The 27,748-nt window shown below is 54.2% G+C and overlaps 3 protein-coding genes across 3 annotated transcripts in view; 1 reads left to right on the plus strand and 2 right to left on the minus strand.

Moving 5' to 3' along the window:
• DNHD1 (dynein heavy chain domain 1) overlaps positions 1-16,193 on the plus strand; it is an 86,534-nt gene extending 70,341 nt beyond the window's left edge. The window contains exons 38-43 of the mRNA XM_054974593.1: positions 13,152-13,238; positions 13,625-13,826; positions 14,547-14,644; positions 14,762-14,914; positions 14,999-15,714; positions 15,795-16,193. Coding sequence (XP_054830568.1) covers positions 13,152-13,238; positions 13,625-13,826; positions 14,547-14,644; positions 14,762-14,914; positions 14,999-15,714; positions 15,795-16,193 — 1,655 coding nt within the window. The remainder of the gene's footprint in view (positions 1-13,151; positions 13,239-13,624; positions 13,827-14,546; positions 14,645-14,761; positions 14,915-14,998; positions 15,715-15,794) is intronic.
• Positions 16,194-16,461: 268 nt separating this feature from the next.
• Positions 16,462-25,353, minus strand: LOC129325549 (F-box/WD repeat-containing protein 7-like). Its single transcript, XM_054973272.1, has 13 exons — positions 25,098-25,353; positions 24,829-24,945; positions 24,458-24,718; positions 23,610-23,692; positions 23,344-23,482; positions 22,115-22,249; positions 20,653-20,776; positions 20,435-20,571; positions 18,054-18,167; positions 17,776-17,957; positions 17,457-17,682; positions 17,155-17,365; positions 16,462-16,760 (listed from the first exon to the last, which is right to left on the minus strand). Exons 1-13 carry the CDS (start codon positions 25,242-25,244, stop codon positions 16,492-16,494), a joined length of 2,145 nt encoding a protein of 714 aa, XP_054829247.1. The 5' UTR covers positions 25,245-25,353; the 3' UTR covers positions 16,462-16,491.
• Positions 25,354-25,374: 21 nt separating this feature from the next.
• Positions 25,375-27,691, minus strand: RRP8 (ribosomal RNA processing 8). The gene is made up of 5 exons (XM_054973274.1): positions 26,909-27,691; positions 26,643-26,772; positions 26,287-26,393; positions 25,624-25,720; positions 25,375-25,521 (listed from the first exon to the last, which is right to left on the minus strand). The coding sequence occupies exons 1-5, from the start codon at positions 27,586-27,588 to the stop codon at positions 25,393-25,395; spliced, it is 1,143 nt and encodes a 380-aa protein (XP_054829249.1). The 5' UTR covers positions 27,589-27,691; the 3' UTR covers positions 25,375-25,392.
• Positions 27,692-27,748: the final 57 nt, after the last annotated feature.

Consider the following 27,748-nt stretch of genomic DNA (forward strand, 5'->3'; position numbering starts at 1 on the left):
CACACTGACTGCTCATATTTAGTTTACAGTCCACTCTTACCCCAAGATCTCTTTCACATATACTACTGCCCAGAAGTATATCACCCATCCAGTAGCAAGACAACTTGCAAGGCAGCTTGCAAGTAGCAAGACAACTTGAGCAAAGTTTTTTATGAAGGGTTGGTAGAAGTTAGCAAACCCCAAGAATGACAGTAGCTGCTGTCGTGTTTTAGGGGCTTCCCATCCGAGCACAGCTTCTACTTTGGTTGGATCCATTCCTAAGCCTCTCCCCAATACTCGGTACCCCAGGAAATCAAGCTCCTCTTTATGAAACTCATACTTGGACAGTTTCACATACAGTTGGTGTTAGTACAGGGTTTTTAGCACCTCCCACACCAATGACTCCTAATCCTCTTAATAAACCATGACATCATCAAGGCAAACAATTACTCCCTTATAAAGGTACTTGTGTAAGATTTCATTAATTAAATTCATGAACACCCCAGGGGCCCCTTGCAACACAAAAGGCATGACTTGATATTCAAATTGCCCCGGGGGGTATTAAAAACGGTCTTCCACTCGTCCCCCTCCTTTATTCTCACTCAGAAATATGCATCTCGGAGGTCGAGTTTTGTGAATATTTTTGCCTGAGCCGCTACCCCCGAACAAGTCTTTGATCAATGGGATGGGGTAGGCGTTCGACATTGAGACCGCATTAATTCCTCTATAGTCTATGGACAATCACAAGCCTCTATCCTTTTTCTTTCTGAATAGCACTAAGGTGGCATGGGGAGAGCTAGCTGGCCAGATGAAACCCCACACCAGGTTTTTATCAATGAACTTACGTAACTCAGCTCTTTCTCCCGGGTTCATCACATAAATTTTCCCCTTCGTAATTTAGTCCCTGGGATCAACTTGATTGCACAATCTGTAGCTCTGTAAGGAGGTAATTCATCCGCCTTCTCCTCTTCAAACACCTGACTTAAGTCCTGGTACTCTGGAGGAATGCTCTCCCTCTCCACCACAGTTAAACACACAGTCTCAAGGAGGGGAGGAGGATCTTGGCCCTGCTTTACATCTCATACATGGTTTTAGCAAGCTTCAGAAGGGAAACAAAGCTCCCCAGCCTTCCATTTCACATAGGGATCATGGTCCCATCACCATCTTACTCCCAACACCAGAGCAAACTTGGTGTCTGGGCTGACCACAAAAGTCCTTTCCTCCAAATGTCCCATTCCCACTGGGGTGGTCTCTGTTTCGTAACTAGAGGGAGTCCCCTTCATCATTAACCCATCCATCTGTTCAAACACCAAAGGCTCAGGTAGCTTCGTCACCTCTAGGCCCAACCCCGTCACAAGCACAGGGACAATCAAGTCTCTGCTGCACCCCGGATCAATCAAGGCCCTTACCCTGATGTTCCACCCTCTCTGGGGGTTTAATAAGGTGACTACTATGAAAAACAATGCTCCCTTAGGTCTCACCCTCTGGGACGCTGGGACTTCCGCGACCCACCAGCTGGTGCCCGTCACAGCAGGTTTCTGCCATTTCCCATCAGTGATTTTGGCTCCTCTTCATTGTCCAATGAGAGCTCTTCACTCGTGGTGTCCTTTCCCTCCTGTGGTGCCATGGTCGCTGCTGCAGCTTCCTTCCTGGGAGTAAGTCGGGGCTGCTCCTTCAAGCACCTTTCTGGTAGCCTCCTCACAAGCCAGTTGGATGCAGCCCAGGAGGGTTCGAGGGTCATCTTGCACCATCGATTTGGCCACCAGATCAGGGTTCAGGCCAGCTCTGAAAAACTCTATCTTCACTCCTTCTGTCCAATCCCTCAGTTTAGCCGCATACTCTTGGAACTCTGCTGCATACTCTCGGACAGGATGGTTGCCCTGCTTTATCCACCTCAGGCGGGTTCTTACCCTCTCCTCCTCAAGAGGATCCTCATATTGCTCCTTAAGTGCCTGAATGAATGCATCCACACTCCCCAGTTCTGATGCTTGCATCGAGTATAAAGTCACATACCATTTAGCTGCTGAGCCTCCCAGCTGAGACCCTACGTAGCTAACTTGGCTCAGTTCATCTGGGGAAGTGTGGCCCCATTCTCATAGGAACTCCCCCACTTGCACCAAGAAATAGCTCAATTCCTCGGGGTCTCTGTCAAAACAAGCTTCCAGTTTATGCCAAGTCGGGGTGGCAAGTTCAGTCCCATGGGACCTTCGCTCCTCTAGCACGTGTTCTTGGAACCCCTGGGAGGACAGGTGGTGCTGGGCCCGCTGGGAGGGCAGGTGCAACTGGATCTGGAGGCAATCCACCCGGGGCACCTTTTGGTCGGGAGGCCTCACCCGAGCCCACACAGCTAGGTACTGTTCACACATTCCTTCCATAATTTCCAGCACCGTCTGCCTGACCTCCTCCATCTCCACACACATCTGCTGTAGGTCAGACACTCCACTCCACTCCACTCAGATTTCTGGGCTCTCCATTCTCATTCTACTCACCCACTCCCTGGTCCTCTGTCATGGCGAGGTCTCCTTTTTTGATGTTCTCCGTTTGGGGCTCCAGAAGAGTTGCCAATCCGAAAAGCTGCTCCTTGTCCTCCAGATCCCCTCCTGGATTCTCTAGAGCTCCTGTTCCTCCTCCCAAGCTGGATCAGAACAGGTGCACTCAGCACTGTTCCCTCTGGTCCTTCATCCTTCCGTATGAGGGACATGACATCCATCCTCGGGGCATTGTACCCAGCCAGTGCAGAATCCTGGCTCCTCTCTTGGGAATCACCCCGGTCCTGCGCTCTGAGCTAGTCCCTAGCGTCAGTGCTTCCACAGGGTCTTGAGAAAGGTCCTCGGGGTTCACAGGATATCCATTGTCCCCTCCTGCTGCCATGCTGCAGGTAGGGAATCTCACTGGCTTCCCCTGGTTCCAAAGACTGAAGTGATTCCAGGCAAAATGTCATGCCTGGCCTGAGGATTCTCTCAGACTGGACTTTATCAAACACGGTTGTATGAGTTAAAGGTCTTTATTAGATAACTCTCCCTAGTAGTGCACGAGTACTGAGTAATTGCCTGGAATGCCAAAGCCAGGTCTTCCCCAAGAGGTCGTACCTCCAGTCCCCTCCCCCCAGTCCAAACAAGAGTCAGTTGAAGTTGGCGCGAAAGTCCTGAAAGAGAAGCAGGGCTGAAATGCCCAAGGTCTGTTCCCAGACACGCCGCTCCAGCAGCACGGATAACACCAACCAGCCCAAGCAAAGCATAGCCAAGATACAGAGGAGGAGGAAGAAAGCTACCCCATCCCCCCAGTAGAAATACATAGACAGGCATGGCAGGTAGGCTGGCTGGCCTGCCAGACACTTTTTTTTTGGCCGTGGCACTGGTCTCCCCTGTTGCGCACTCGTGTCCTGCAGACATTTTGCCTTCTCAGCAACCAACAGAGCATTTAGCAACTTCCAATGAGGAGTTTCAGGCGGGGGCCCAGGAAAGGTGCCCCTGCAGAGACCTCCAATCCGGCACCGTCTGATTGCCCTGCAGGAACCACCAGCCCCTCTCAGGGCATCTTAGCAGCTGCCGGTGTGGATTCCGTTGGCACCGTCCATGCCCCGCATCCGAGGCAACACAGCAGTTTTTGGGCTCCTTCAGCAGAATCCAAAGATTTCCCCCAAACCACTGGAACAATTAAAGGCCTCCAGATATCTAAAAATAAATCCACACGCCGTTGTCTGTGTGCCGCCATGTGTTCCAGTGTTGATATACATCTGCAAGATCCTCAAGATGGCCCTTGAATGACGCAAGGAAGACGTTTGTCTCTCCAAGGCTGTGAGTTAAGTCTTTGACGGACATGGAGGGTCCATTTTCATTGACAGACAGTTCAGATCCAGGAGACTGGCAATTCAAGAAATCGGTGTATAGTCTAATACAGAATTAATATAAGTAATGCTTTCCTCCCAGAAAGATGAAATAATTGGTCATATCTAAAGCATACGCTTAAGACGCATCTCTTGTAAGTTACAGCAATTAGACACTGTTTTTAATCCATTACTAAAAGGCATTGCAGTGTCCAATATACCATGAACATACTTTTTTGCTGTAGAAAAGAGCGAGCGTCCAGGAGCATCTCTAAGACTGACACAATTTGTGGCAGGGTAGGAGCTTTCTTGAGTCTCAGCTCACTTCTTCAGAGCTCCTACCCTACCACAAACGTTGTCAGCCTTAGAGGTGCTCCTGGACTCTTGCTCTTTTCTACTGCTACAGACAGACTCACATGGCTACTGCCCATCTTGATACTTCTTTGCTGAATAAGTTGCTGCTTCAGATCCATAGAAGTCATAGGCGTAATGCTTAAGGCCATAGCCCGGCTGTAGTGTAGCAATTAAGTGACTGGGTTGAATCCCAGCCCTGCCCTGAGCTCAGCAGGCGGCCTTGGTGAGTGCAGCCCCAGCTCCCCAGCATATGGTGGGCTAATAACACAGCGACTGTGTTCACTGCTTTGCATGGGCAGGCACTCATCTGCCCAGAAGGGGGCTATATAAGCACAGTGCTTATGACACCCCATTGCTTTTGGTGAAATTGGACAATCTCGTTCCTCCTTCCATTCCTCCCTGAGCTTCCACACATTTATTTATTTCATTTATACTTGCCTTTCTGCCCAACGGGGATGCAAAGTGGCTGCCTTTGTTCTCCTTCCCTCCACCGAGTCCTCGCTGCAACCCTGTGAAGTAGGTTAGGCTGAGGAGCCTAACCCTAACGCGTTCCCGTGGCGGAGCAGGGAGTCCAACGTGGGCTCCCAGAGCCCAGTCTGACATTCTGTCCACTAGACCACGTATTTATGAACCAGCATCCAGTATTTATAATTAAATATTGTAGGTTTTGTTGTCTGCATTGGTTCAGTGGTGGTTTCTAAAGCGGGAAGACTGTGACACTTGGTGCTGTGGGGCCGTATTTGTAGGCCAACAATGTCGCGGTTGTAAATGCTGCATTTCAGCAGAAGTTGACAATGCGTACCTAGACCTCGGGTGTAGTCCTGCCACCATTATTGTTATAGTTGTTATTTTGAAAGAAAGAACTAATTTATTTTAAAAAATAGAACAATCACACAAAATAAAACCAGAAGCCAATCCACGTTTCTTGTCACCCCAGTTATCATGTAAGGCCAAACTCAGTTGCAGTTGTCTGGTGGGAGGGGTGTTCTGTTGTAGAAATTTGTTTGGGCAGGCTTTAGACCAGTTGTCCACTTTTTACAAAACGTTTCTCTTGCTGTTAAGGAGGCACTTTTGACGTGTTCAGGGTCTCGGAGCTAGACGTTCCTTGCAGAATGCAGACCAGTCTCCACTGCAGGCTTTGCCACAGTCACGGTTTCCGATGGCTAACAACACAGTGTCAGGGCATGAAATTTCATTTTGTTCAAAGATGGTGGTCCCAGAATGTACCAAACTCTCAGAATGATGCTATGGCAAGAGAACAGGAGAGGCAGTTGTGCAGATGTGTGGGTTCACGGCCTGGAATTGCTTTTAGAATAGAGGTCATAGAAATTCCCTAACATACAACCTTAAATTGAAGCCAGTAATTGATCAGCAACCAATGGCCACTAGCCATGGTGTGTGAAGGTAGGTTCTATATGCCGAGGCAGAACCGTCCACTGGGCGGCAGCGTCAAGAGAGGGCCGCACCTGCTGGGCTGTTTCTTGGGCAACTGGTTGGCTGCTGTCTGCAACGGGGTGTTGGGCTGGATGGACACTTGTTGGCCTGATCCCCCAGGCTCTGCTTATGAAGGGTCTGCAGAATGGGAGCGACCAGCATATTCTTCCGAGGGTTCAGTAGTCACTGGGTTGCAGCGTTCTGGAGAGCACGCAACCCAACAATGCAAAACCGAATTATTCAAAAAGGCTTTTTACTCAGAGAGGCATTATTGTAGAGAGGGGGTCTCAGATGCTTCACTAATGAGTTACGGACCATAGGCTTCAACCACTGTGTTGCCATACATTTTACCTGTTGCTTTAAGTATGTGCTCCTATGTGCTACCTGTGCTTTAAGTATGACCTTACTGGGTAGTTCTATGTTGTCTAATGTCAGTCCTGGAATTGCATATGCTCTGTTTCAGAATTTATTCAACTCTACATTGGATTTTTGTTAATATTACATCTTTGTAAGCTAGCATTTATTTACCCTATGGCATAGATGCAAAAGGAATTTCCAAAGCTGTGCGACACATAATAGGAACATGGAACGTGAGAAGTATGAAAACAGGTAAGCTAGAAATTGTAAAACAAGAAATGGAACATCTAAACATTGCAGTCCTGAGTGTGAGTGAACTAATGTGGACCGACTCGGGACATTTTCAGTCAGAAAACCACACAGTGTTTTACTGCGGAAATGAGCTCAAAAGAAACGGTGTTGCTCTAATAGTGAGGCAAGACAGCACAAGCAGTCAAGAGCTACAACGCAAAGTCTGACCGAGTAATAGCAATCAGACTTCAGGGAAAGCCTGTTAATATAACCATCATTCAAGTTTACGCTCCAACTACGGCTGCTGAAGAGGAAGAAATAGAAAACTTTTACGCAAGTGTCCAAGAAGAAATTGACCACACATCTAAACAAGATATGCTGATAATCATAGGTGACTGGAAAGCAAAAGTAGGCGATAAAGCAGAATCAAACATAGTTGGAAAATTTGGATTAGGATCACGAAATGAAGCAGGAGAGCGGCTCATAGAATTTTGTGAAGCCAACAACCTGTTCGTTGCTAATACATGCTTCAGGCAACCAAAAAGACGATTGTATACGTGGAAATCACCAGGTGACCAATACAGGAACCAAATAGATTACATAATTGGAAGCAGTAGATGGAGAAGCTCTATTCTCTTAGCTACAACAAGACCAGGAGCTGATTACGATACAGATCATGAGTTGTTAATATCAAAAATTAGAATAAAGTTGAAGAGAAACACTAAAAGAATCATAGTGCCAAAATACAATCTAAATAATATTTCTGGAAAATTTAAAGACCAGGTAAGGAACAGATCTGCAATACTAAGTTTAATTGATCATGAGCCAGAAGAACTATGGACTGAAACCAGAGATATTATCAAAGAAGAATGTGCAAAGACTATCCCTGTAGCCAAAAGAAAGGAGAAGCCTAAATGGATGTCTGAGGAAACTCTTAAAAATTGCTAAAGATAAGATGAGAAGCAAAAACAAAAGGCAACAGAAATAGAGTCAAAACTCTAAATGCAGCTTTTCAGCGACTTGCACGCAGAGGCAAAGAAATCTATTATAATTACCAGTGCAAAGAAATAGAGAAGAACAACAAAAAAGGAAGAACAAGAGATGTGTTCCACAAGATCCGGGAAATCAAAGGGAAATTCAAGCCACGGCTTGGGATGCTGAAAGATCAACATGGAAATACAGTATCTGATCAGGACAAAATAAAGGAAAGATAGAAACAATACACTGAGGAACTAAACAGAAGAGATGGGCAGATGACAGATACTTTCAAAGAAGAATCTTTTGATGAAGAACCAGAAATCCTAGAAAGTGAGGTAAAAGCTGCACTCAAAGCAATTGAAAGAAACAAAGCACCTGGACTAGATGTAATACCAATAGAGCTATTTCAAGCCACAGAAATGGAGTCCACAGAATCTTAACAAGAATATGTCAACAAATATGGAAAACAAAACAATGGCCCACCAACTGGAAACGCTCAGTCTACCTTCCAATCCCCCCAAAAGGGGACGCCAAGGAGTGCAGTAACTATTGGACAATTGCGTTAATTTCCCATGCAAGCAAAGTGATGCTCAAAATTATACCGCAAAGACTCTTACCATGTATGAAACGAGAAATGCCAGATGTTCAAGCTGGATTCAGAAAAGGAAGAGGCACCAGAGATCACATTGCAAATTTACGATGGCTAATGGAACATACCAGGAAATTTCAGAAGAAAATCAGCTTGTGTTTTACAGATTACAGCAAAGCTTTTGACTGTGTGGATCATGAAAAGCTATGGAGAGTCTTAAAAGAAATGGGAGTGCCACAGCATCTGATTGTTTTGATGTGCAACCTGTACTCCGGACAAGAGGCTACTGTCAGGACAGAATATGGGGAAACAGAATGGTTTCCAACTGACAAGGGTGTCTAGACAAGGATGCATATTATCTCCCTACCTGTTCAACCTCTATGCAGAGTATACACTAGTGGCCAAAATTGTGGAAACCTTTTGGAAAAAGTGTATTTTTGAGGTTTGATGGCTCATAACACCACTTTTTTGGGAGATATATAAAATTATATATCAATGGAAAGATAATTTAATCAAGAATGTAATGCAATAACTTTTACGAAGGAATTTTTTTAGAACAATAGTTATAAAGAAGAAAATTGAAACACAGAAAAAATGAGTTATACAACAATTCTCACCATGTCAGTTAATACTTAGTTGGGTAACTTTTGCTTTAATTACGGCCTTACGCCTTCCCATGGAGTGAACCCAGTTTTTTAGTTCTGCAGCTGTTATAATGTGAAACCACGATAGAGTTATTGCTTCTATTAATTGCTGGGCTGCTTCTCACTAACCAATTCCTTTAGTCGGCTCCATAGATTTTCGATGGGGTTAAGGTCTGGGCTATTCCCAGGCCATTCCAACAGTGGAATATGATTATCTTGAAATCACTTTTTCCACACAGCAGCAACATGACATGGAGCTGAATCTTGTTGAAATATAAATGCTTCATTATCTTGGAAAAGATCATGTATGGAAGGCTTCAGTTTGGGCTCAAGTATTTCATTTATGTATTTTTGGGCATTCATATTGCCATTTATCACGCAAATTCTGCCCACACCTTTTGATGTCATACAACCCCATATCATAACACTAACTGGGTGTTTCACGGTAGGTGTAATGCAATCAGGATGCAAATCTTCTCATGTATTTTATGCCATCACTACCAAACAGGGAGATTTTGGTCTCATCACTCCAAACAACACTGTCCCATTGTTCCGCTGTCCAGATTAAACTGAGTTTTAGCCCAGTTTAATCTTTTCAACCTTTGTTTGAGAGATAATGGTTTTTTGGGTGGAATTCTAGCATTAAGACCAAATTCCTCCAGTCTGCGCCGAACAGTCCTTGCACTCAACTTCACATTGAATTGCGCCATTTTGTTCTGTATACACCCTGATGATTTTCTTCTGTCACCTAGGCTCAGTCTCTCAATTCCTCTATCATCCCTTGCTTGTGTGCACCTTTTCCTGCCTTTACCAGTCTGGTTTTGTAGTGACTGAGTTGCCTTATACCTCTTCAAAAGTTTAGAAATGCCACTTTTGGTTAAGTTTCCACCAATTTTTCTTCTAATTTCTTCATAACTGTAGCCTTGTTCACTTAATAGTACTATTTTACATCACTTTCTGGGTGACCAGTCAACTCTTTGTGCCTTTTCTTTAATTCTATTACGTTTTACAAGTTCACTAAATGAAGGAAAGCTACTTAGCAAGTTGTGCTTCCTTTTCCTGGTTATTTGGCTATAACATTTGATAGAATACAGATAATTGAACAAACTTTGTTGCATTACATTCTTGATTAAATTATCTTTCCATTGATATATAATTTTATGGTATTACTCCAAAAAAAAGTGGTGTTATGAGCCATCAAACCTCAAAAATGCACTTTTTCCAAAAGGTTTCCACAATTTTGGCCACTAGTGTATCATAAGGAAAGCTGGATTAGATCTAGAAGGAGGAGGAGTGGAAATTGGTGGGAGGAACACTAACAATTTGAGATATGCAGATCACACCACATTACTAGCAGAAAATAGTGGAGACTTGAAACGACTACTGATGAAGGTTAAAGGGGAAAGCGCCGAAGCAGGATTACAACTGAACATCAAGAAGACAAAAGTAATGACTACCGAGGAACTACACAATTTTAAAGGTGACAATGAGGAAATTGAAGTTGTCCAAGATTTTCTCTTCCTTGGCTCAATCATCAACCAACAGGGAGACGGCAATGAGGAAATCAGAAGAAGATTGAGACTTGGAAGAGCAGCTGTGAGGGAACCAGAGAAGATCCTCAAAGATAAAGATGTCTCTCTGGGAACCAAGATCAAGATAATCCAAACTATGGTATTCCCCATTGCCATGTATGGATGTGAAAGCTGGACGGTAAAGAAAGCTGACAGGAAGAAAATGGATTCATTTGAAATGGGGTGCTGGAGGAGAGTTCTGCAGATACCACGGATGGTGGAAAAAGACAAATAAGTGGGTACTAGATCAAATCAAGCCTGAATGCTCCCTAGTAGCTAAAAGGATAAAATTGAGGCTATCGTACTTTGGTCCCATCATGAGAAGACAAGATTCTCTGGAAAAGTCAATGCTAGGAAAAGTGGAAGGCAGCAGGAAAAGAGGAAGACCTAAAACGAAGTGGCTTGACTCAATAAAAGCACGTCCTCCAGTTTGCAGGATCTGAGTAGGTCTGTTAGAGATGTAACGTTTTGGAGGTCGCCATAGGTCGGAAACAACTTGACAGCACATAACACACACACACGGCATTATTTATGGAAATGCCCATGATATTGACTGTATTAACCTCACACTGTGTAATCTGCTGAATTTCAGTGAGAAAGGCAGAATATAAATAATGTTGAATCTAGTGTAATCCATAGGCTTATAAATGAGTTACCAAGTATCATCCTGCCACCTGTTGGTGTGCGGTGTCCCTCAAGGGGCAATACTCTCCTCCCTGCTATTTAATGTATATATGCGTCCCCTCACCCAGCTGGTACGGAGTTTCGGACTTGGGTGCCATCAATATGCAGATGACACCCAATTGTATTTGATGATGGACGGCTGGCCTGACTCTGCCCCAGATGTCCTGGAACGTGCCTTCAGAGCTGTGACCGGATGGTTGAAGCAGAGTTGGATGAGACTGAATCCCTTGAAGACGGAGGTCCTGCATGTGGGTCTTGGGTCCATGGGTACGGGACTCCGGCTCCCCACTCTCGATGGAGCGCCACTTATGCCAGTGTCGAGAGTGAGGAGCCTGGGGGTGCTCTTGCATGCTTCCCTGTCCATGGAGGCACAGGTCGCAGCGGTTGTTCGATCCTCATTTTTCTATCTAAGATAGGCTCGACAACTTGTCCCTTACTTATCGACCCATGACCTTAGACGGTGATCCAGGCAATGGTCACCTCCAGATTATACTACTGTAACTCACTCTATGCAGGGCTTCCCCTGGGCTTGATCTGGAAACCGCAGCTGGTTCAGAATGCAGCTGCATGGGTGGTTGCCAGAGCTCCAATCACGGCACATATAACACCTATCCTCCGTCAGCTGCACTGGTTACCGGTTGAGTACCGGGTCCGGTTCAAGGTTCTGGTGCTGACCTATAAAGCCCTATGCGGACTGGGCCCAGCATACCTTCGGGACCACCTCTCTCCATATGTTCCGCGGAGGTCGCTTCGATCAGCCAGTAAGCACTTGCTGATGGTCTCTGGCCCTAGGGAGGTCTGCCTGGCCTCTACCAGAGCCAGGGCCTTTTCAGTCCTGGCTCTGACCTGTGGAACTCTGTCTGAAGAAATAGGGCTCGGCAGGATTTATCTTTCCACTGGGCCTGCAAGACGGAGATGTTCCGCCAGGCATTTGGTAGGGGTTAGGCTGTCCTCTCGCCGGCCATACCACTGAAGACCGTCCACCACCCGTGCAGGAGCTCATAAGTGTGACGCAGGGCATGACGCAAGAGCCAAGCCCTGCGCCTAAAACGCTGTATTTTAATATCTATATCTGCCAATTTTAATTGTATATGGAATGTTTTATTTTGTTGTTTTTAATTTTTATGTAGAGGTCGTATGTTGTTACACCGCCCTGAGCCTGTCTGATGGGGAGGGCGGTCTAGAAGTGTAATAAAATAAATAATAAATACCATGGAGAGCGGGCAGCACCATGTCCTTCAAGACCTCAGCTTTTCCAAGCAGCACCACCTTTGCCTCCTCAGGGTTCATGTTTGATTTGTTCACTCTCAGCTGTCAGGCCACTAGTGGCACTTGGACAGAGCGAGGGGGAGCTGGGTAGCACCGAGGCCAGCCCACTCCAAAACCTTGCAGCGTTGGTGCAAGGGGAGAAATCACTCAATCCACGTGAGATGCACTTCTGGTACAAACCACCTGCCTTCTTATTAACCTGTGCAGTCTCATGAAGTTTCACAACCCATGTAAATTCATCTGCTGTGTGGGAATATAAGTAGTAGCCAAGGGTTTTCTTGCCAAGGCAGTTTGTTAAACCAGATGAAGATATAACAGATCTAGGACCTTGTTCAATAGAATAGAATAGAAACAGAACATCAGCAATTCTAGGACTGACATTAGACAACACAGACCTACCCAGTAGGGTCATACTTAAAGCACAGTTAGCACACAGGAGCACATACTTAAAGCAACAATAGAATTCTATTACGACTTTTTGTTAAGGAGGTACTATGAAGGGGGAGCCAAGAACTCATGCTAGTATCCACTCGAAATTACTTGCTTTAGTTTCCAATTACTTCAAAGCCAAGCAGATGTCAAAATGCGCGTCTGTTCCCAGCTCTCTAGAAACGGCCTAACCCTAACCCGCTGGGATTCTCTTGGCAGGCGGTCCAGCGAGGCCTTGCGTGTGCTGGCTGCCCACTTCACATCCTCTTCTACTCAGCCATTGAAAACCTGGTTTGCTGTCTTATTAAAGCATTGGTAAACTATTACGTAATCCCACCACGTTCCGATGTTTAATTTCATGTGCTTTCTCTGGAGATACTTGCAAAATCTGCATGTGTCTCTACACTTTGATTTCTTGTGTAACAAGAGTTATGTATTGCCTGTTTGAACTGCTGGAAGAGGATCTGAGGGCCAGCTGTTCATATTTCATTATGCTGCAAGAGAGATTCTGGCCTGGAGAGTGTTTGACTTAAAACGGAGCTAACTGGAGCACTAGGCATTGCTTAGCTAACAAGGCCAAAGGCTCCATGAACCAAATAAAATCATTTGCCAAGTGCATTCTTGCAAGGCTGGTTACTTGTCAGTGTGCAGAACAAAACCAACTTTGCTTTGTGGGGCAGTTGCCATTCAACCCGAAGGGTGGGCTTCCAGAGGTGCCCAGGGACAGCACAGCACGCAGATGGCTGGCCGGGGGAGCCTTCGAGTCCCCCGTTCTTACCTTCACCCCCCCCTCCTTTGTCTGGCAGGGGATCCCGAAGGGCGAACGTTAGAGATACACACCAAGTTCCGCCTCTGGCTCATCACAGCCGCTGACGCCCCAGCCTCTCTGCCAGGTATGGCTTTTCCCGGGAACAGCGGTGGCCCCTCCCAGGTTCCTGGCCAGCAGGGAACTAACATCAGCCGGGGTACGGGCACCGACAGGGCAAACCCCCTGCTTTTGCCCCCAGATGAGAGCCGAGCCCTGCCCCCCTCCCCTCCCCCCGTGGGAAACAGCAAGCGGGGAGCAGCCAGGGGCCACGTGTAGCTGCCTGTGGGACCCACTGAGCCTCTTCCCCTCTGTTCCAGGATTCACATACCCCCCCTTTTCTGAAGATGGAGAATTGCTCATGGAAGCTGCCAAACTTGTACAGCCCCCTGCCCCTGCCCCCCCCCCACTAGCCAGCCAGCAGAGGTACTTCTCCCGGCTTGGTTCTGGGGTCTGAGCTGCTCTTTGCCGCAGGTCCTGTGCGTCGCAGTGGCGTGATCCTGTTCTGCGAAATGCCCCTGGAGCTGAAGGGTATTCTGGGGCATGCCCATCAGCTGCTGCAGGGGCAAGTGCAAGGCCTTGACACGGACCAGCGGCTGGCCCTACTGGCCCTGTATGCAGCTCTGCTGTACCGGCAGGCCTACGGCCAGTGGACTCAGGCTGCCTCCTACCTGTGGTGAGCACAGCCCTGCCCCAGCCCCCACCCCCGGGAGGCCCTTGCTTAGCAGAGGACTTGAGAGGCTCCTTCTCTGGGACCCACAGAAGTGCCAAAGCCCCCTCCCCTCTTTGGCTGGCTGGAAGTGCAGATGGTCAGGCAAGGCCACCAGCCTGTCTTTGGCAACCCCCAGAATTCCTGTCCCTGAGCAGGATGCCACAGGCCAGGGTCTGGAGGCCCCCCCCCCCCCGGCCGCACTTTCATGCAGAGTTCAAGCTCAAAATGGCTCCAGGCGCTTCCTGTTCAACACCACCAGCCCCTTAGCTTCACGGACCCTTGGGCAGGAGGAGCAGAATAGGAATTCACACTCTTGCCCGTGTGTCAGGAAGGGGCCTTCTCCAGGGTCCAAGCATTCATGCCATCTACACACAGGGCATCTGGGCCACGGGGGTGGGTGGGTGGGTGCGTTGGGCTTGGCCCCCTTGCCTGCAGCCCAATCCCCCCCCCACCACACACACACCCCACCACCACTGGCTGGGCAGGTTAGGTTCTGAAATGGTGAAGACCCCCCCCCCCCTCCCCGAGCCTGCCGGCAACACTTGCCATGCCTGATCCAGCGGAAGACGAGCACCAGTGGGTCTGTCAAGGGCCTGGGGGGTGGGGCCTGCTCCCGTTGAGCCTCACCAGAGGGGAAGGGAGAGGCTCGACCCTGGCACCTCCTCTTTTGTGCCACGCAAGCAGGAGCCAACTGGAACTCTGGGAAGGCTTCAAAGCCCAGGACAGGCTCAGCTGCTTGAAGGATGGCCCCACAGAAGCAGAAGCACTGCAGGAACTGGCAGGTGCAGAAAAAGACTCGGGGGGGGGGGGCGGGGGGAAGGGGCGGGAATCCTGCATCACTGGCTAATGCAGTTCAGGCGAGCTGACCCCTCCCTCGTTTGCCTTGTGGACTTCTACAGGGAACATCCCTTATGGGGGTCACATCCTGGACCAGGGAGACGCCGAAGCCATCAGGAGCCTGATCCACCAGTGCTTGGCCGCCGATTCCCAGGAGTCGCCCAGCCCGGGCTTCCCAGACCTCTTGGCCGCACTCCGAGGCTGTCTGAAGCCAGGTGACAAGCAGCACCCCTTCCCTGACTTCCGTGGGAGATCAGCAGGGGTGGGGCTCAACACCTTTCCCCCTCTCTTCCCTTCAGAGCTGTCCGAGGAAGAGGCAGCGGCTGCCATCCAGGCATGCATTGCACAGCTGCCAAGCCCCATGGAGCCCGCCTGGGTGGGCTTATGCAACAGTCTGCAGAAGGAACTGCTGGCCAGCCGCAGCCAAGCCATGCTTGCTGCCCTGCAAACCACCCAGGGGCTGTGGCAGCCACGACGCTCCCCGAGCAGCCAGAAGGCAGCCATAGAGGAGCTGGTGGGGCAGGGGCTGGAGCTGCTGCAAGAGCTGGTGGGGAAACTGCAGAAGTGCGGCTGGGAGGTGGGGGCGCGAGGACACCCTCCCAAGGGGCAGCCCCGCCCCAAGCCCCGCCCCCTGCAACGCTTCCTGCTGGAGGAGGGGGGCAGCTTCCTCGCCCTGCTACAGCAAGTGCAGAGGGACCTGCAGTGCGGACAGGAGCACCTGCAGGGCCCCCCCTGCTCTTCCCCTCGCTGCGCTGCTGTCCTGCAGGAGCTGCAGCAAGGCAGAGTCCCCCGCCAGTGGCTGCAACACACACCAACCGGCCCCCAGCCCCCCCAGGCCTGGCTAGAGACACTCCGGTGCCGCTGCAAGCTGCTCTGCCACTACCTCAGGGCCCAGGGAGGGGTGACCTACCAGCTGGCAGCCTTCCACCACCCTCAGCGCCTCTTCCTGGCCCTGCTGCAAGAGACAGCCCGCACGGAGAAGCAAGAGATGGAGCGCTACTCCTTGGAGCAGCAGGTAGGCCTGGCCTGGCCTGGGGAGGGGCAGGAGGGGCCAGACCGGACTGCTGACTGAGCCACCGCTCTGGGCTTTCCCAGGTTCTGCCCACAGTGCTACCCCCCAGCACTGGTCCTGACAAGGGGCTCTACCTGAGTGGCTTGGAGCTGCACCACGCCTTCTGGGACACCCACAGCAGCCAGCTCCAGGAGACGCCCGTGGATCAGCCCTGCCAGCTGCCGACCGTCTGGGTCCAAGCCACCTTCAAGCCGTGGAACGCCCCCTCCTGCGAGCCCACGTACCGGTGCCCGGTGTTCCTGGGGGCGCCAAATGTCCCGGTGCCCCTCAGCAGCCAACAGGCCATCATGCACCTCAGCCTGCCTTGCAAGCCGGGCCCAGAGCCCTTCCTCCAGCGACGAGTCTATGCTGTCAGCTGTGTGCACGTGGCTCCCCAGGAAGAGCACCCCGTCCAAAGGAACACATCGGGGTGCACGAGGTGACGCGCCGTGCCAGCCTTCTGCACACGGCGCCCAGGAGGGGGGCCCTGCCGCCGCTGCCGCTGCCGCCTGCTCAGGGGCCTCCGCCCTCCCCCCCCGTCCCCAGCCAACACACACAAGTACAGAAATAAAAGGCTATATTCGTGTGTGTACAAAAGCAGGTCGGCGTGCCTCTCTGTTCCGCCTGCCCCTCCGCCCCAAACCTCTCCTTGCGTATAAATAAGGTGCTCAGCCCGGCAGCACCTCCCCCCCCGCCCCTGTCCTGCAGGAGCCCCTCCCCCGAAGCAGCCCCCCTGCTGCCTCATTTCAGAGCCACGTCAAAATCCAGCACCAGCAGCTTCGTCTCCTCTGTCCCGTTGCGGCTTCCCACCGCACACACCAGCTTGGTGTTGGAGGCCCGAATGCGCCAGACAACCCCCCCACTGCCTCCACTCTCCAGGGCCACCAAGTTGCGCACAAACTCCCCCGTCTTCAGGTCCCACAGCTTGACTGTGCCGTCATCTGAGCTGGTCACCACAAACTTTGAACTGAACTGCAGGCAGGTCACTGCGCTCTGGTGCTTACTGGGACCTACCAAAAGGAAAGCAAGCCCCCCATTACCTGGGAGCTGCAGCATCCAGTCCCTTGCAGACCCTGGGCTGGAAATGGCTGAGGAAGCACCAGGGCCCGCTGCAGGCTGCGGTAGGCTGAGGAGAGCCCAGGCCGCCCAGCATAGCACTCAGGGGGTCTCAGTTACATAATGGGATTCTGCCCTGGCTGTTTAGTTTCCTGAAATGCCCCCCCCCCCAGTCCTTGGCCAGCAGCTCTCCAAGGCCTTCCCCTGGCCCTAGTGCCAGAGAAACCAGGAAGGGAAGCAGCAACGGCACAGCCCTCCGGCCACCCACCCCCAGCCCTTTCTGCTCGTATGGAAAGAATGCCCAGCCAGCTAACACTTCCAGGGGAGCTGTTTGATTGGCACGCCCACCTTGCAGCGTCTGCAGGCACTGGCCTGTCTTGATGTCCCAGATTTTCACAGTAGAATCCGCATTGCCGGAGACCAAGATATTGTCCCGTAGCTCCATGCCGCTTGTGAGGGACTGGTGCCCCATCAGCGTGTGCAGGCAGTTGCCGCTCTCTGCATCCCACACCCGAATGGAAGTGTCCAGAGAGCCGCTGACGATGTGGATTCCATCAAACTGGAGAACAGAAGGGGGGGGGAGGGGAGGATTCAGCACGGCGGCGGCTGCAGCTGAGCTGCACCAACAGGAAGGGCGCAGCCCCCCTCACCTGCAGGGAGTAGACGCGATTGGTGTGGCCTTGCAAGGTATGGATGCAGCTCTCTGTCTCCGGGTCCCAGACCTTCACTGTGTAGTCGTAGGCGCCGCTCACCACCTTATGCCCATCGTACTGGACACAGCGCACGGCAGCCACGTGGCCCATGAGCACGTGCAGGCACTGGCCCGTCTCAATGTCCCACAAGCGGAGGGTGGCATCCCGCGATCCACTCACTACCCTGGAAGGGAAGGGAAGGGAAGGGATGAGGAGGGGCTACTCCACCGTGTCACCCAAAGGCACCTTCTCCCCCCAGCCCTCCCTGGTCACATACCTGGTGCCGTGCAGGTGCATGCAGCGCACAGTGGACGTGTGTCCATAGAGGGTGTGGACACACTCCCCGGTGTCCGCATTCCACACCTTCAAGGTCCGGTCGGTGGAGCCACTGATCACGATGTTGTCCCTCATCTGAGACGACCAGACCCCGCCGGTGTGTCCCACGAGAGTCTGCACACACTGGAGGAGGGGAGGGGAGGGGAGAGGAACTGCTCAGAGGAGAAGGGAACGGCAAGTTCCACGGGGGGGAGGACATGAGGCCGGGCCAAGACTCACCTCCCCTGTGACAGCTGACCAGACCTTGAGCGTGTTGTCATCGGAGCCGCTGACGATGCGATTGCCACAGAACTGCAGGCAGGTGATGACGTGATCATCGTGCCCCTTCAGGACCTGGCCAGACAGAAGGCAAATAACCAGGCATGGCCCCTCCCCCCCGACCCAGATGCTGCAGAGGATGTGACAGGCAAGCCCAGCACCCCGCCCCCCCCCCCCCCCGAAAGGGGACTGGAGCCAGACTTTCTTGCAACCAGAGTGTCTAGTGCAGTACCTGACCCATGAAATTACAACTACAACAGAATGCCACGCTGACAAGCTCCCTGACAGGGCTGCTGGCTTCCTCAAAAGGTTATTGGAACGCAGCAGAGATTCAGAGGGACCTTGTGGCACAAGGCCTGGATGTCACGAAATGCGGCATGTAGGAGCGGAGGCGGTGCTGAGTGCCACCTTTCTGGGCTGTGTCACCATTTGAGCCGTTTCTGTAGGGAACAAGAGCCAGCGCCCTTAATGCCGCTCAGACTCAATTCACCCGAGGACCTGACGTCCCCACAACAACCAGCCCTTGTCTGGGCCTGGGCTTTGCTGCGTTTTGTAAGGACGCTAATTTTTAAAACAATTAGTACACAACTTTTCCAAAAATTGAACCCATCTCACTGCCACAGTGGAAAAAGAATCCACGCCTGGTAATAAAGGGCAGCACGTATTCAGCCCCCGAGAAGGGGACCCTGAATTCCGGGCCGACTCATCCTAGGGGGTCCCAGACAACCGCCTCTTCAAAGACAGACAATGCGGTCCTAAGAACAGTTACTCCAGTGTAAGCCCATGGTGGGCTTAGACTGGAGCAGCTCTTCTAAGGATTGCCCTGAGAGGCTCTCAAAGAGGAGCAACGGGGCACGGGGCACCCGCCTCGCCCTTCAAACCAGCAACAACCCCCCCCCCCTCTTCTGCTGCAACACAGAGCCCACCAGCAGCACTCCAGGCAGGGCGTGAATGCTGCCCCCCCCCAACATCTCCACCAAGCACCTTCATTATGCCCGTTTTTTTGGCCAGGGTCTCACGGTGCCAGCCAGGATGTTCCCTTTAAGAGGATCTACAAAGCCATTTAAAAAGAACAAATATTTTGTCCATCTAGCCTGATCATGAACAAGAATCATCATCTCCGTGCAAGTTTCACTTATCAACAATTGCTTGATGGATGATTTGTGGGTACACGCGGCGCCCGTGAGAAGTAGTTCAGCGGAAGATGCGGAATTCAGCCACAGGCCTTTGTTGCAAGACTGCTGGTTCTCAGCAGCAAACAGAAACGTTCATCAGCTGAATCTGTACGTTCGTGATTTTTCAGCCACTCGCACCTGCAGATGTGCAACGAAGGTGGACGCAGGGCCCACCACGTACCTCCCCCTGCTGATGGCTGCAATGGACTGGAACTTATGAATCTGCCGACTGGTGCTGGAGGCACATGGGATGGTTCTGCCACCTCATGGGAATCAGCCTAGAGAGCACACGGAAGGTCCGGATACCCCATATAAACCCCCACCCACTGCACCCTTTTTGGTGCTCAGTGGCGGCGGCTGAGGGAAAGTTATGAGAAAGAGCACTCGCACCACGGCCCTGCAGTCTGGATTACCTTGTCCGCTAGGCTCTGTGAACATGCAAATGAATATATTTCACGTTTTCATGGGATAGGGAACTTAAAATGGCACCTTACAACGCCCCTGCAAGGCTAATGCGTGGTGGGAATTTTGTGGGCTGTTAACTTAAGAGGGACCACCACCTCCCTGCCCAAGAACTCCCGCCCGCCCCACCCCCCCATGGGCCACTGCCCACCAGAACACAACCAATCCCTCCTCACCCTTACTGGCTGGCTGGCTGGTTGGCTGGCTACAGGATTCGGCCAGAGATTGCAGCCAAGGTCCAGCGAGAGGGGTCCTATCGGGAACTGGGCCAGGCTTGAAGAGCCAGCACCGCTGAAAGCTGTGCCCCCCCCCGCCCCCCCGGGCTTCTGGCCTGAACGGCGCACGCCGGCCTTGGGCTGTCTTGCCTTCTGAACCCTTGTGACGGAAGGTCCACCCGGAGCCAACTCTCACTGAGCCCTGCTGCTGCTGCTGCTGCTGAGGGACACAGGGACCGACAGGAGAAAGCAGCTCAGGCACACCATGGGGGCGAGGGCGGAGAACGATGCGGCCCAGCCCAATCTGGGCTTGCCGTTGGCTATTCCTACTCAATCTGAGAATGAGGAGGCCTGACGGTCAGGCGTTCAGAGGAAGATGAGTGAGCAGGAGTGAGCAGAGAAATGCTTTGAGACCGCATGTTTTCAGCCAAATGCTGTACAGGGAGAGCAACGCGACTACCCTCAGGACCTGAGGCCATACGTGCTTTACCTTGGGAGGCCGGGCATCCCCGCTGCGCCAGTTCATGTCAATCCGGTGCTGCCTGAGAAAGGCCAGTTTCCAGGGGCTGTACATGAAACCTGGACTGAGTAATCGACGCTTGCGCAGACTCAATGGCTCTTCAATGCCTGCAAGAACCCAAGAAGCCATGAGACAGAAAGGAGGGAGAGGGAGAAGGGAACCTGGACAGAAGCTGGGCAAGAACTCACCTACGTCACGGCACTTCTCCCGCCACAGCAGGTTGTCCTCTGCCAAAATGCGCCAGTAGCGGCACGTCTGGGCAGCACGAAGCAGATCACGGGGCTCCAGGAAAGAGAGCACGTAGAGAGCCAGCTGCCAAGAGATTAAGCCACACAGTAGCACTCCAGGAGACACCTCTGGTTTCACTCTCTCCCACACCCCAAAGGCTCAGCCAGGAGGAGCACCCCAGAGGCTGGAAGCACCGTGCCTCTGGCTGGGGGACTCTGTCCAGCAAGGCGCAAAGAGACCACTCCTTCAACAGGCGGGGAGAGTGGAAAGGCCCGGAGCCAGCTACCCCTGTTTCTAGCCATCTCCCACCTCCCAGCAAGGTTCTTCCCTCTCCCCTATGAGAACAGTTTCTGGTGGGCAGCGACGCTGGTCTGTAACAGAAGAGCAAGATTCTGGTCCAGTCGCAACTTAAAGACCAGTGGTCTTTAAAGCGCTACGGGCCCCGAAGTATGCTCCCCCATCTCCTTGCTTAATGACAATAGTCTTGTGCAGTAAGATCAGGCGGGGAGACACCCAACAGTCCAGAACGCCTCACCGCAGAGCAAGAATCTGAACTGGGTGCTCCAACAAGTGCTAGTTGGACATAAACTGCTCTCTTGGAGAAATGATGACTGAGGGGTGACATGATAGAGGTTTACAAGATTATCCATGGGATAGAGAAGGTAGACAAACAAGTATTTGTCTCCCTTTCTCACAATACAAGAACTCGTGGGCACTCAATGCAATTGGTGAGCAGTGGGATTAGAACGGATAAAAGGAAGCACTTCTTCGCCCAAAGGGTGATTAACACATGGAACTCACTGCCTCAGGAGGTGGTGGCAGCTTCAAGCACAGACAGCTTCAAGAGGGGACTGGAGAAACAGATGGAGCGGAGGTCCATCCCCGGCTATGAGCCACAAGGTGCAGATGGAACTCTCTGTCTTGGGCAGTGAGGCTCTGTATTCTTGGCCTTGGGGGGGGTGTGTGGAATCAGTGAGAGGGCTTCCCCACTGGCAGACCTCCTGAGGACACCTGGGGGGTTTTGGCCACTGGGTGACACAGAGTGTTGGACTGGAGGGGCCACTGGCCGGATCCAACACGGCTTCTCTTATGTTCTTATGTTCACCGTACTTGGATCCTTGGCAACCCAAGGCTGCACTGAACCCCCCCTGCCGCCCCCCCCCTCCCAGCGCAGAGCCAGCCAACCTCCGAAAGCAGGGCCAGCAAGCAGCGGCTGCTCCTGAAGTCCAGCTGCTTGGCTGCCCTGGGAAACAGGAAGCAGGACTCCAGGGGGCCACAGGTGGGCTCCAGCAGGGCTCTTCTCAGGCAGAGCAGAAAGGCAATCCTGAGGCCCACCCTGCTGGAATGATCCAAGGGCTCTAGGTGCCAACTATGGACTAGCAGGAGGAATTCCGGGCCAGACCAGCCCAACATGTCACTCACCTCTTTGGGCAAAAGTGAGATGAAGTCGCGCTGGAACTGGGGCTCGATCACCTGCATCATGTGTTTGATCTGGGGGGGCTCGCAACGGTCAATGAGCTCATCGAGGGCCAGTAACTTCTCAGGACCGCTCCAGCGCTGCAGAGAGAAGCACAGGATCAGACCTCCAAAGGACACATCCGACTCACAGCCAGCTCTGAGAACAGCAGCGAACCCGAGAGCGAGAACAGCGAGATCTGCTGCCGCGAAGGATCAACCCTCTCTGCAAAGGCTGTCTTTGCCACCTCAGGAAGGGCACAACAGAGAATCTCCCGTGTGGTATTATGTCTTCACAATTGTTTTAATAAAGGATATATTAATTGAGTACTGTTTCACAAATTTGTTTATACAGAGTAAGGGATGTAATAAACAATTTGTATATTCTTTTGTTTCTCTTGACACAACCATATACTACACCATATATTGCAACCTCCCTAGACCTCAATTATACAGGCATCTTATGCGTTCTAAAAACAATTCATTAAAGTGTCCCGTGCTCAAAGTGCTATCATGGATGTTATTAAAGTGCAATTGCTTTTGGCATCCTATGACACTATTTCTCATATAGAACTCGATTTGCCTTGCATACAGGTACAATACAGGTACAGTATAAGGGTAATTCCAGACACTGTGAATGTCACAGATCAAAAAGACCTATAATCATAGGTACACGTAGTTGGTTCTGTGACTGCATTCTCTAACGGACGGTCCAGATCCTTGTAAGGTCCGTTTCCAAGCTTCTTTCTCAAAGAGCACAGATGTCAAAGATTCATCATAGTTAACCTTCCATATCCCTCTTTGATTTGTCAATTACTTCCATTTTTTACTTTTTCATTTGTCAATTACTTCCAAATTTGTGAAACAGTACTCAATTAATATATCCTTTATTAAAACAATTGTGAAGACGTAATACCACACGGGAGATTCTCTGTTGTGACAATTACATTACCGTGTTGCTCTATTTTGTTGTACCTCAGGAAGGGCAGCACAGAGCTGAGCACAGCTGGGGTCTCCACGGGACGCCAGAGCGGGAGGGAGGCGCCACCCCCCACCCCCAGAAAGCGCTGCTGCTCCTGACAGTGGCTGCCGGACTCACCGAAAGCCCCTGCGTGTGGAACTGCACGTTCAAAAGGGTTCATGGAGTGCACCAGTCCCCCCCACCATTGCATTCTCTGCCTCTGCTGACTCCTCACCTGGAAAGTACGCAGCCAGTCCTGGAGCTCAGGGGGTGGGGTCATGGGGGGGACATGTCGGCAGCGGGCCTGACCTGCCTTGGCATTCCGCAGGTCACCAAAGGTCGCCGTAGGGCTTGCAACACACGGGCCTAGCACCCTAAAGGAGGAAAGCAAGGCAGGTAACAGGCTCTTGGAAGCAGCGGCAGCAGCTGCAGCCCCTCCCCCAGCACTGCAGCTGCTCCAAAACACCAGGCTGATCCCTAGCTCGTAACTGGGTCCCTCACCTGCCGCGCTCCGGACCCTTGCATAGCTTCTTTCCAGGAGACTGAGCTCTGCCGTCCAGACCGCTTTCAGACTTCCGCTTCATCTGCAATGAAGGAGGCGCATGGGGTTAACGAGTCCTCCGGGCCCAACAAAAAGCCGGGGCGCGTGGGGGAGGCCTTCCCACCGGTACACCTGCCCTCTTTGCATTATGGGCCTCCGCCACGGTCCTTGTTCACTTCCCAGGACTCCCCGAGCGTCAAGCAGAAATCAACCATTGCAGAGTCTTTCTATGCAACTCCTCGATCTGGGAACTCAGCTTAGAATCAGCATCGTTACAGCAGCACATGCGTGTATTTGCGCGAAAGAAAAAGACGCCCTCTGCAGAAACCGCCCCAGGCAGCCTCTCCTCCCCTCCCCTCCCCTCGCCGAACCACGAGCCTAATCATACGGCACTGCTTGGCTTCTCGAAAAGAAGCTTTCAAAAGTTACAGCACCTGCCTGCTTCCGGAGTAGCCTGCATAGGGCAGACAGGAACAGAAAGGCAGGTGGTGACTGACGGCGGAGGCGTCCGTGGCCAGAATCCACCCCCCTACCACCACCATCGCCACTGCTTAGATGGGCCACTCCTAGTGACTCTGAACTCGAGAGCCGGGAAGAGAGTGCGGCTGGAGCTGGAGATGCAGGTTCGAAGCCCCCCTGCCCAGTAGCCCCCTCCCTTGCCCAAAGCAGGGAAAGGTGAAGACCAGCCCAGCGGCTGTCCTGGCGCCCGGGTCAGGCGCTCCAGCCAGCGGCGCCAGCAGAGGCGGGCAGCCCCAACCTCCGCCCGCATCAGAGGGCCAAGGGGCGCCCCAGGGGCCGGCACGCCTACCTTGGGCCGGGCATGGCGCACCAGGCCGCCCCCCTCGGTGCGCTCCAGGTAGTCGATCCAGCGCTCGTCCACCGTGTAGTAGAAGTAGAGATCCCCGCCGGCGCCCGCGGCCCCGTCCTCCTCCTCCTCCTCCTCGCTGCTGGCACTGGGCTCGGCCTCGGACTCCGCCGCCGCCCCCCGCGAGGCGCTCGAGCCGCCGCCCGCCCGGGCCCCTCGCCCGGGGACCTCGCCCGCCCGCGGGCGCTGCTGCGCCGGCCGCCCCTGCAAGAAGCCAAGAAGCCCCGCAGGAGAGCCGAGCCCAGCCCGGGGGCGCCGGGAGCCCTCGCCCGCCCGCCGGCCGCCCTCGCCCTGCCGCCTGCCTGCCTGCCTACCTGGGCGGGCGCCGTCGGGGCGCAGCAGGCCAGGCGCGGGCGGTTGAGCTCCAGGGTGCGGGCGGTGATGCCCTTGACGCGCAGCAGGTCCTCCAGCGAGGCGAAGCCCTTCAGCTCCTGGGACGGGAGGGAGGGAGAGGCCCGGCCGGGCCGGGCCGGGCCGGGCCAGGCAGCCGCGTCAGGGCAGGGCAGGGCAGGGCAGGGCAAGCGCCGTCCAGCCTCGCCTTCCCCCGGACGCCTGGGTCCCCTCCCGCCGCGCCCCGCCTCACCTCCCTCTTGCGTACGATGCCCCGCGCCCGGCGGCGGCCGATGCCCACCAAGCCCCGCTCCAGCTCCGCCGCGCCGGCCCGGTTGATGTCGAGCTGGGCCGCCGCCGCCCCGAGTCCCGGGCCGCCCGCCGAGGCCGACGTCGCCATCGCCGCCCTCTCGGCCAGGCTGGCCGACTGCGCCTGCGCACGAACGCGCGCCCCGCACTACAGCCCCCAGCAGCCCTCGCGCAAACGACGACGCCGAAGCGGCAGTGGAGTGCAGACGCTTTATTGGCCCCGCCCCGGCCCCGCCCCCTCAACGCCGCTTGTAGAGGCAGGGCAGCAGCGCCAAGCCGGCCGGCGTCTTCCCGGTCCCAGCGCCGCCTGTCCGGGGAGGGCCCGCCTTGCGCAGCTCCAGCGTGTAGAAGTAGGAGCCGGACGTGTCCTGCAGAGAGGAAGAGGCCGGAGGCCGCGGGGCGTTTAGCCGGGCAGGCACACGCGCCCCGCCTGGCCCCAGGGGGAAAAGGCAAGCCCCCCCCCCACTCACCTTGGAGACCAGCTGGAAGCCCAGCCGGGCCAGTGCCCCTAGGAAGGCACGCAGGTCCACGAAGCGGCTGGCCACCTCCGCCACCAGCAAGGTGCCCCTAGGGGAAGCCGAGCAGAGCGCACCCGGTCAGCACAGCCAGCAGCCTGCCCTGAGCCCCGGAGGCTCCCCCTGCACGGGCACAGGCCTCCAAGGAGCCCAAAGGCCAGATGCAGGGGGAGGGGGGAGGAAGGGCAGGTCCCTCTGCGCCCCAACCTTGGGAGGGGCCTCAGTGGGTTGCAAACCTCAGATCAGAAAATGAACGTACTAAAGCTCTGGTGGACTGGATGATCCCCATTGATAAGCAAGAGCAAATTTGCAGTCAGTGGGTTAGTAACCTAAAGGCATGGCTTAACTTTTGAGACGTTTGGTTCCAAGTACAGCAATGCAATCTAAGAGTAAGAGAAAAATCTAACCTTTCCTCATTAACTTTAGCGACAACTTTTGTCAATTAAAAATTAAAAGCTCTTTGTTGCCCAGCAAGCCTCCTTGACTTAATGGCCAAAGAGGCAGCACCCGGTTTTTGGCCACCTGCTGCTCCCCTTATGACTCCTGCGCACTGGTCTGTCTGTCACCTCCAGAGCCAGCCCACGGTCTTGCCCCAGTGGCTGTTTTCATCCCACTTACCCAACTCGCAGCACCCGGTTGGCCTCTTCCAAGATCTCGCACAGGTTAGTCCCCATGAGTGCCAAGCAGAATACGGCCACGTCCACCGATGCCGCGTCCAGGGGCACCTGCAGCAAGAGGCGCCAGAAGCCACATAGAGTGGGGAGGGGGGATGCGCTAAAGCCCCAAGCGGTGCGCGCAGCCGGCCTTACAGCACTCGCCGGTGGGGGTGGGCAGGGGGATGAGGGAAGCCTGTGCCCGCCGCCCGGCAAGTGCAGACCCCACAAGGCCCGGGCATGGGAGTCAGCCGGTGCAGCAGGGCCCCGTCCACCAAGGGCCGGCGGGCCCACAGAGCACCCTGGCCTGCTCCGGCATACCTGGGCCATGTCGCAGACGGTGACGCGTGGGTCCAGGGCCACCACGTCGAAGCAGTGCACAGGATTGCGAATGCTGCGGGCCAGCGCGCAGTCGCCACAGCCGAAGTCCGCCACCACCAGGGAAGCCGGCCTGCCAAGGAGAAGGGAGGGCAGCTGTAGCCGGCGCGGGATCCAGGCCGCGCGCCCCCCCACTTGCCCCGGGAGGGGGGGTTCCGCGCGGGGCGGTCCCAGCGTCACCTCGGGCAGGCGCCGGCTGGCCGCCTTACCGGTGGCGGAGGTAGCGCACGAAGCGCTGCACGGGCTTCTCGGGCCAGCGCGCCACCTGCCGGGCGAAGCCCCGGTGATAGACGGCGAAGGCCGCGGGGTCCTCCTGGAAGAGGCGGGCGGCCTCCCGGCTGGGGCGGCTGTACAGCTGCTGGTTGAGGTAGCGGAAGCGGGCCGCCTCCAGCCGCTCCTCCAGCCGCAGCCGCAGGGAGGCTGCCCGGCCAGTGGGCGGCTGGGGCGGAGACGGGCTGCGGGGCGGCTGCGGGGCGGCCCCGCTCTTGAACTTGTTCTTCTGCCGCCGCCGGTTCTTCTGCCGGTTCCGCCACTGCCTTCTGCTCAGGGGCTGCTCGCCGGCCGCTGCGCCTTCGCCGGGGGGGACGGGGGAGGCCGCCGCGCCGGCCTCCGAGAGCTCCCGCCCGCAGCCCTCCTGCCCGGCGCCCGCCTTCCTCCTCTTCGGAGCCGCGGGCGGGTTGGGCCGGGGCCGGGGCCGGCGCCGCCCGTCGGGGCTCTCTGCAGCGGGGTCCGGCTCCAGCTCCGGGGCGGCGGCGTCCCCGAGGGCCTGCAGGCGCCGCAGGGTGGCCCGGAGCCGGCGGGGGCTGGCGGCCGAGAGGCGCGGCGGGGGCCGGGCGGGGGCCGGCCCGGGGAGCCCTTCGGCATCGCTCCACGCGCCCTCCTCGAACATGCCCGGCTCGCCTCCCTGCTTGCCCGGCTCCTGGCAGCGGCTTCAGCCGGCGCCGGCCGATGGCGTCACGCCCCGCACCCGCCCACAGCGCCCCCTGCCCCCGGAGGACCCGCCGGCAGCGCCGCCTCCGGCCGCCAGGGGCGCCGCTCCCGCCTGCCCG

The sequence above is a fragment of the Eublepharis macularius genome, chromosome 3 (assembly GCF_028583425.1).
Source record: "Eublepharis macularius isolate TG4126 chromosome 3, MPM_Emac_v1.0, whole genome shotgun sequence".
Taxonomy (NCBI): Eukaryota; Metazoa; Chordata; class Lepidosauria; order Squamata; family Eublepharidae; genus Eublepharis; species Eublepharis macularius.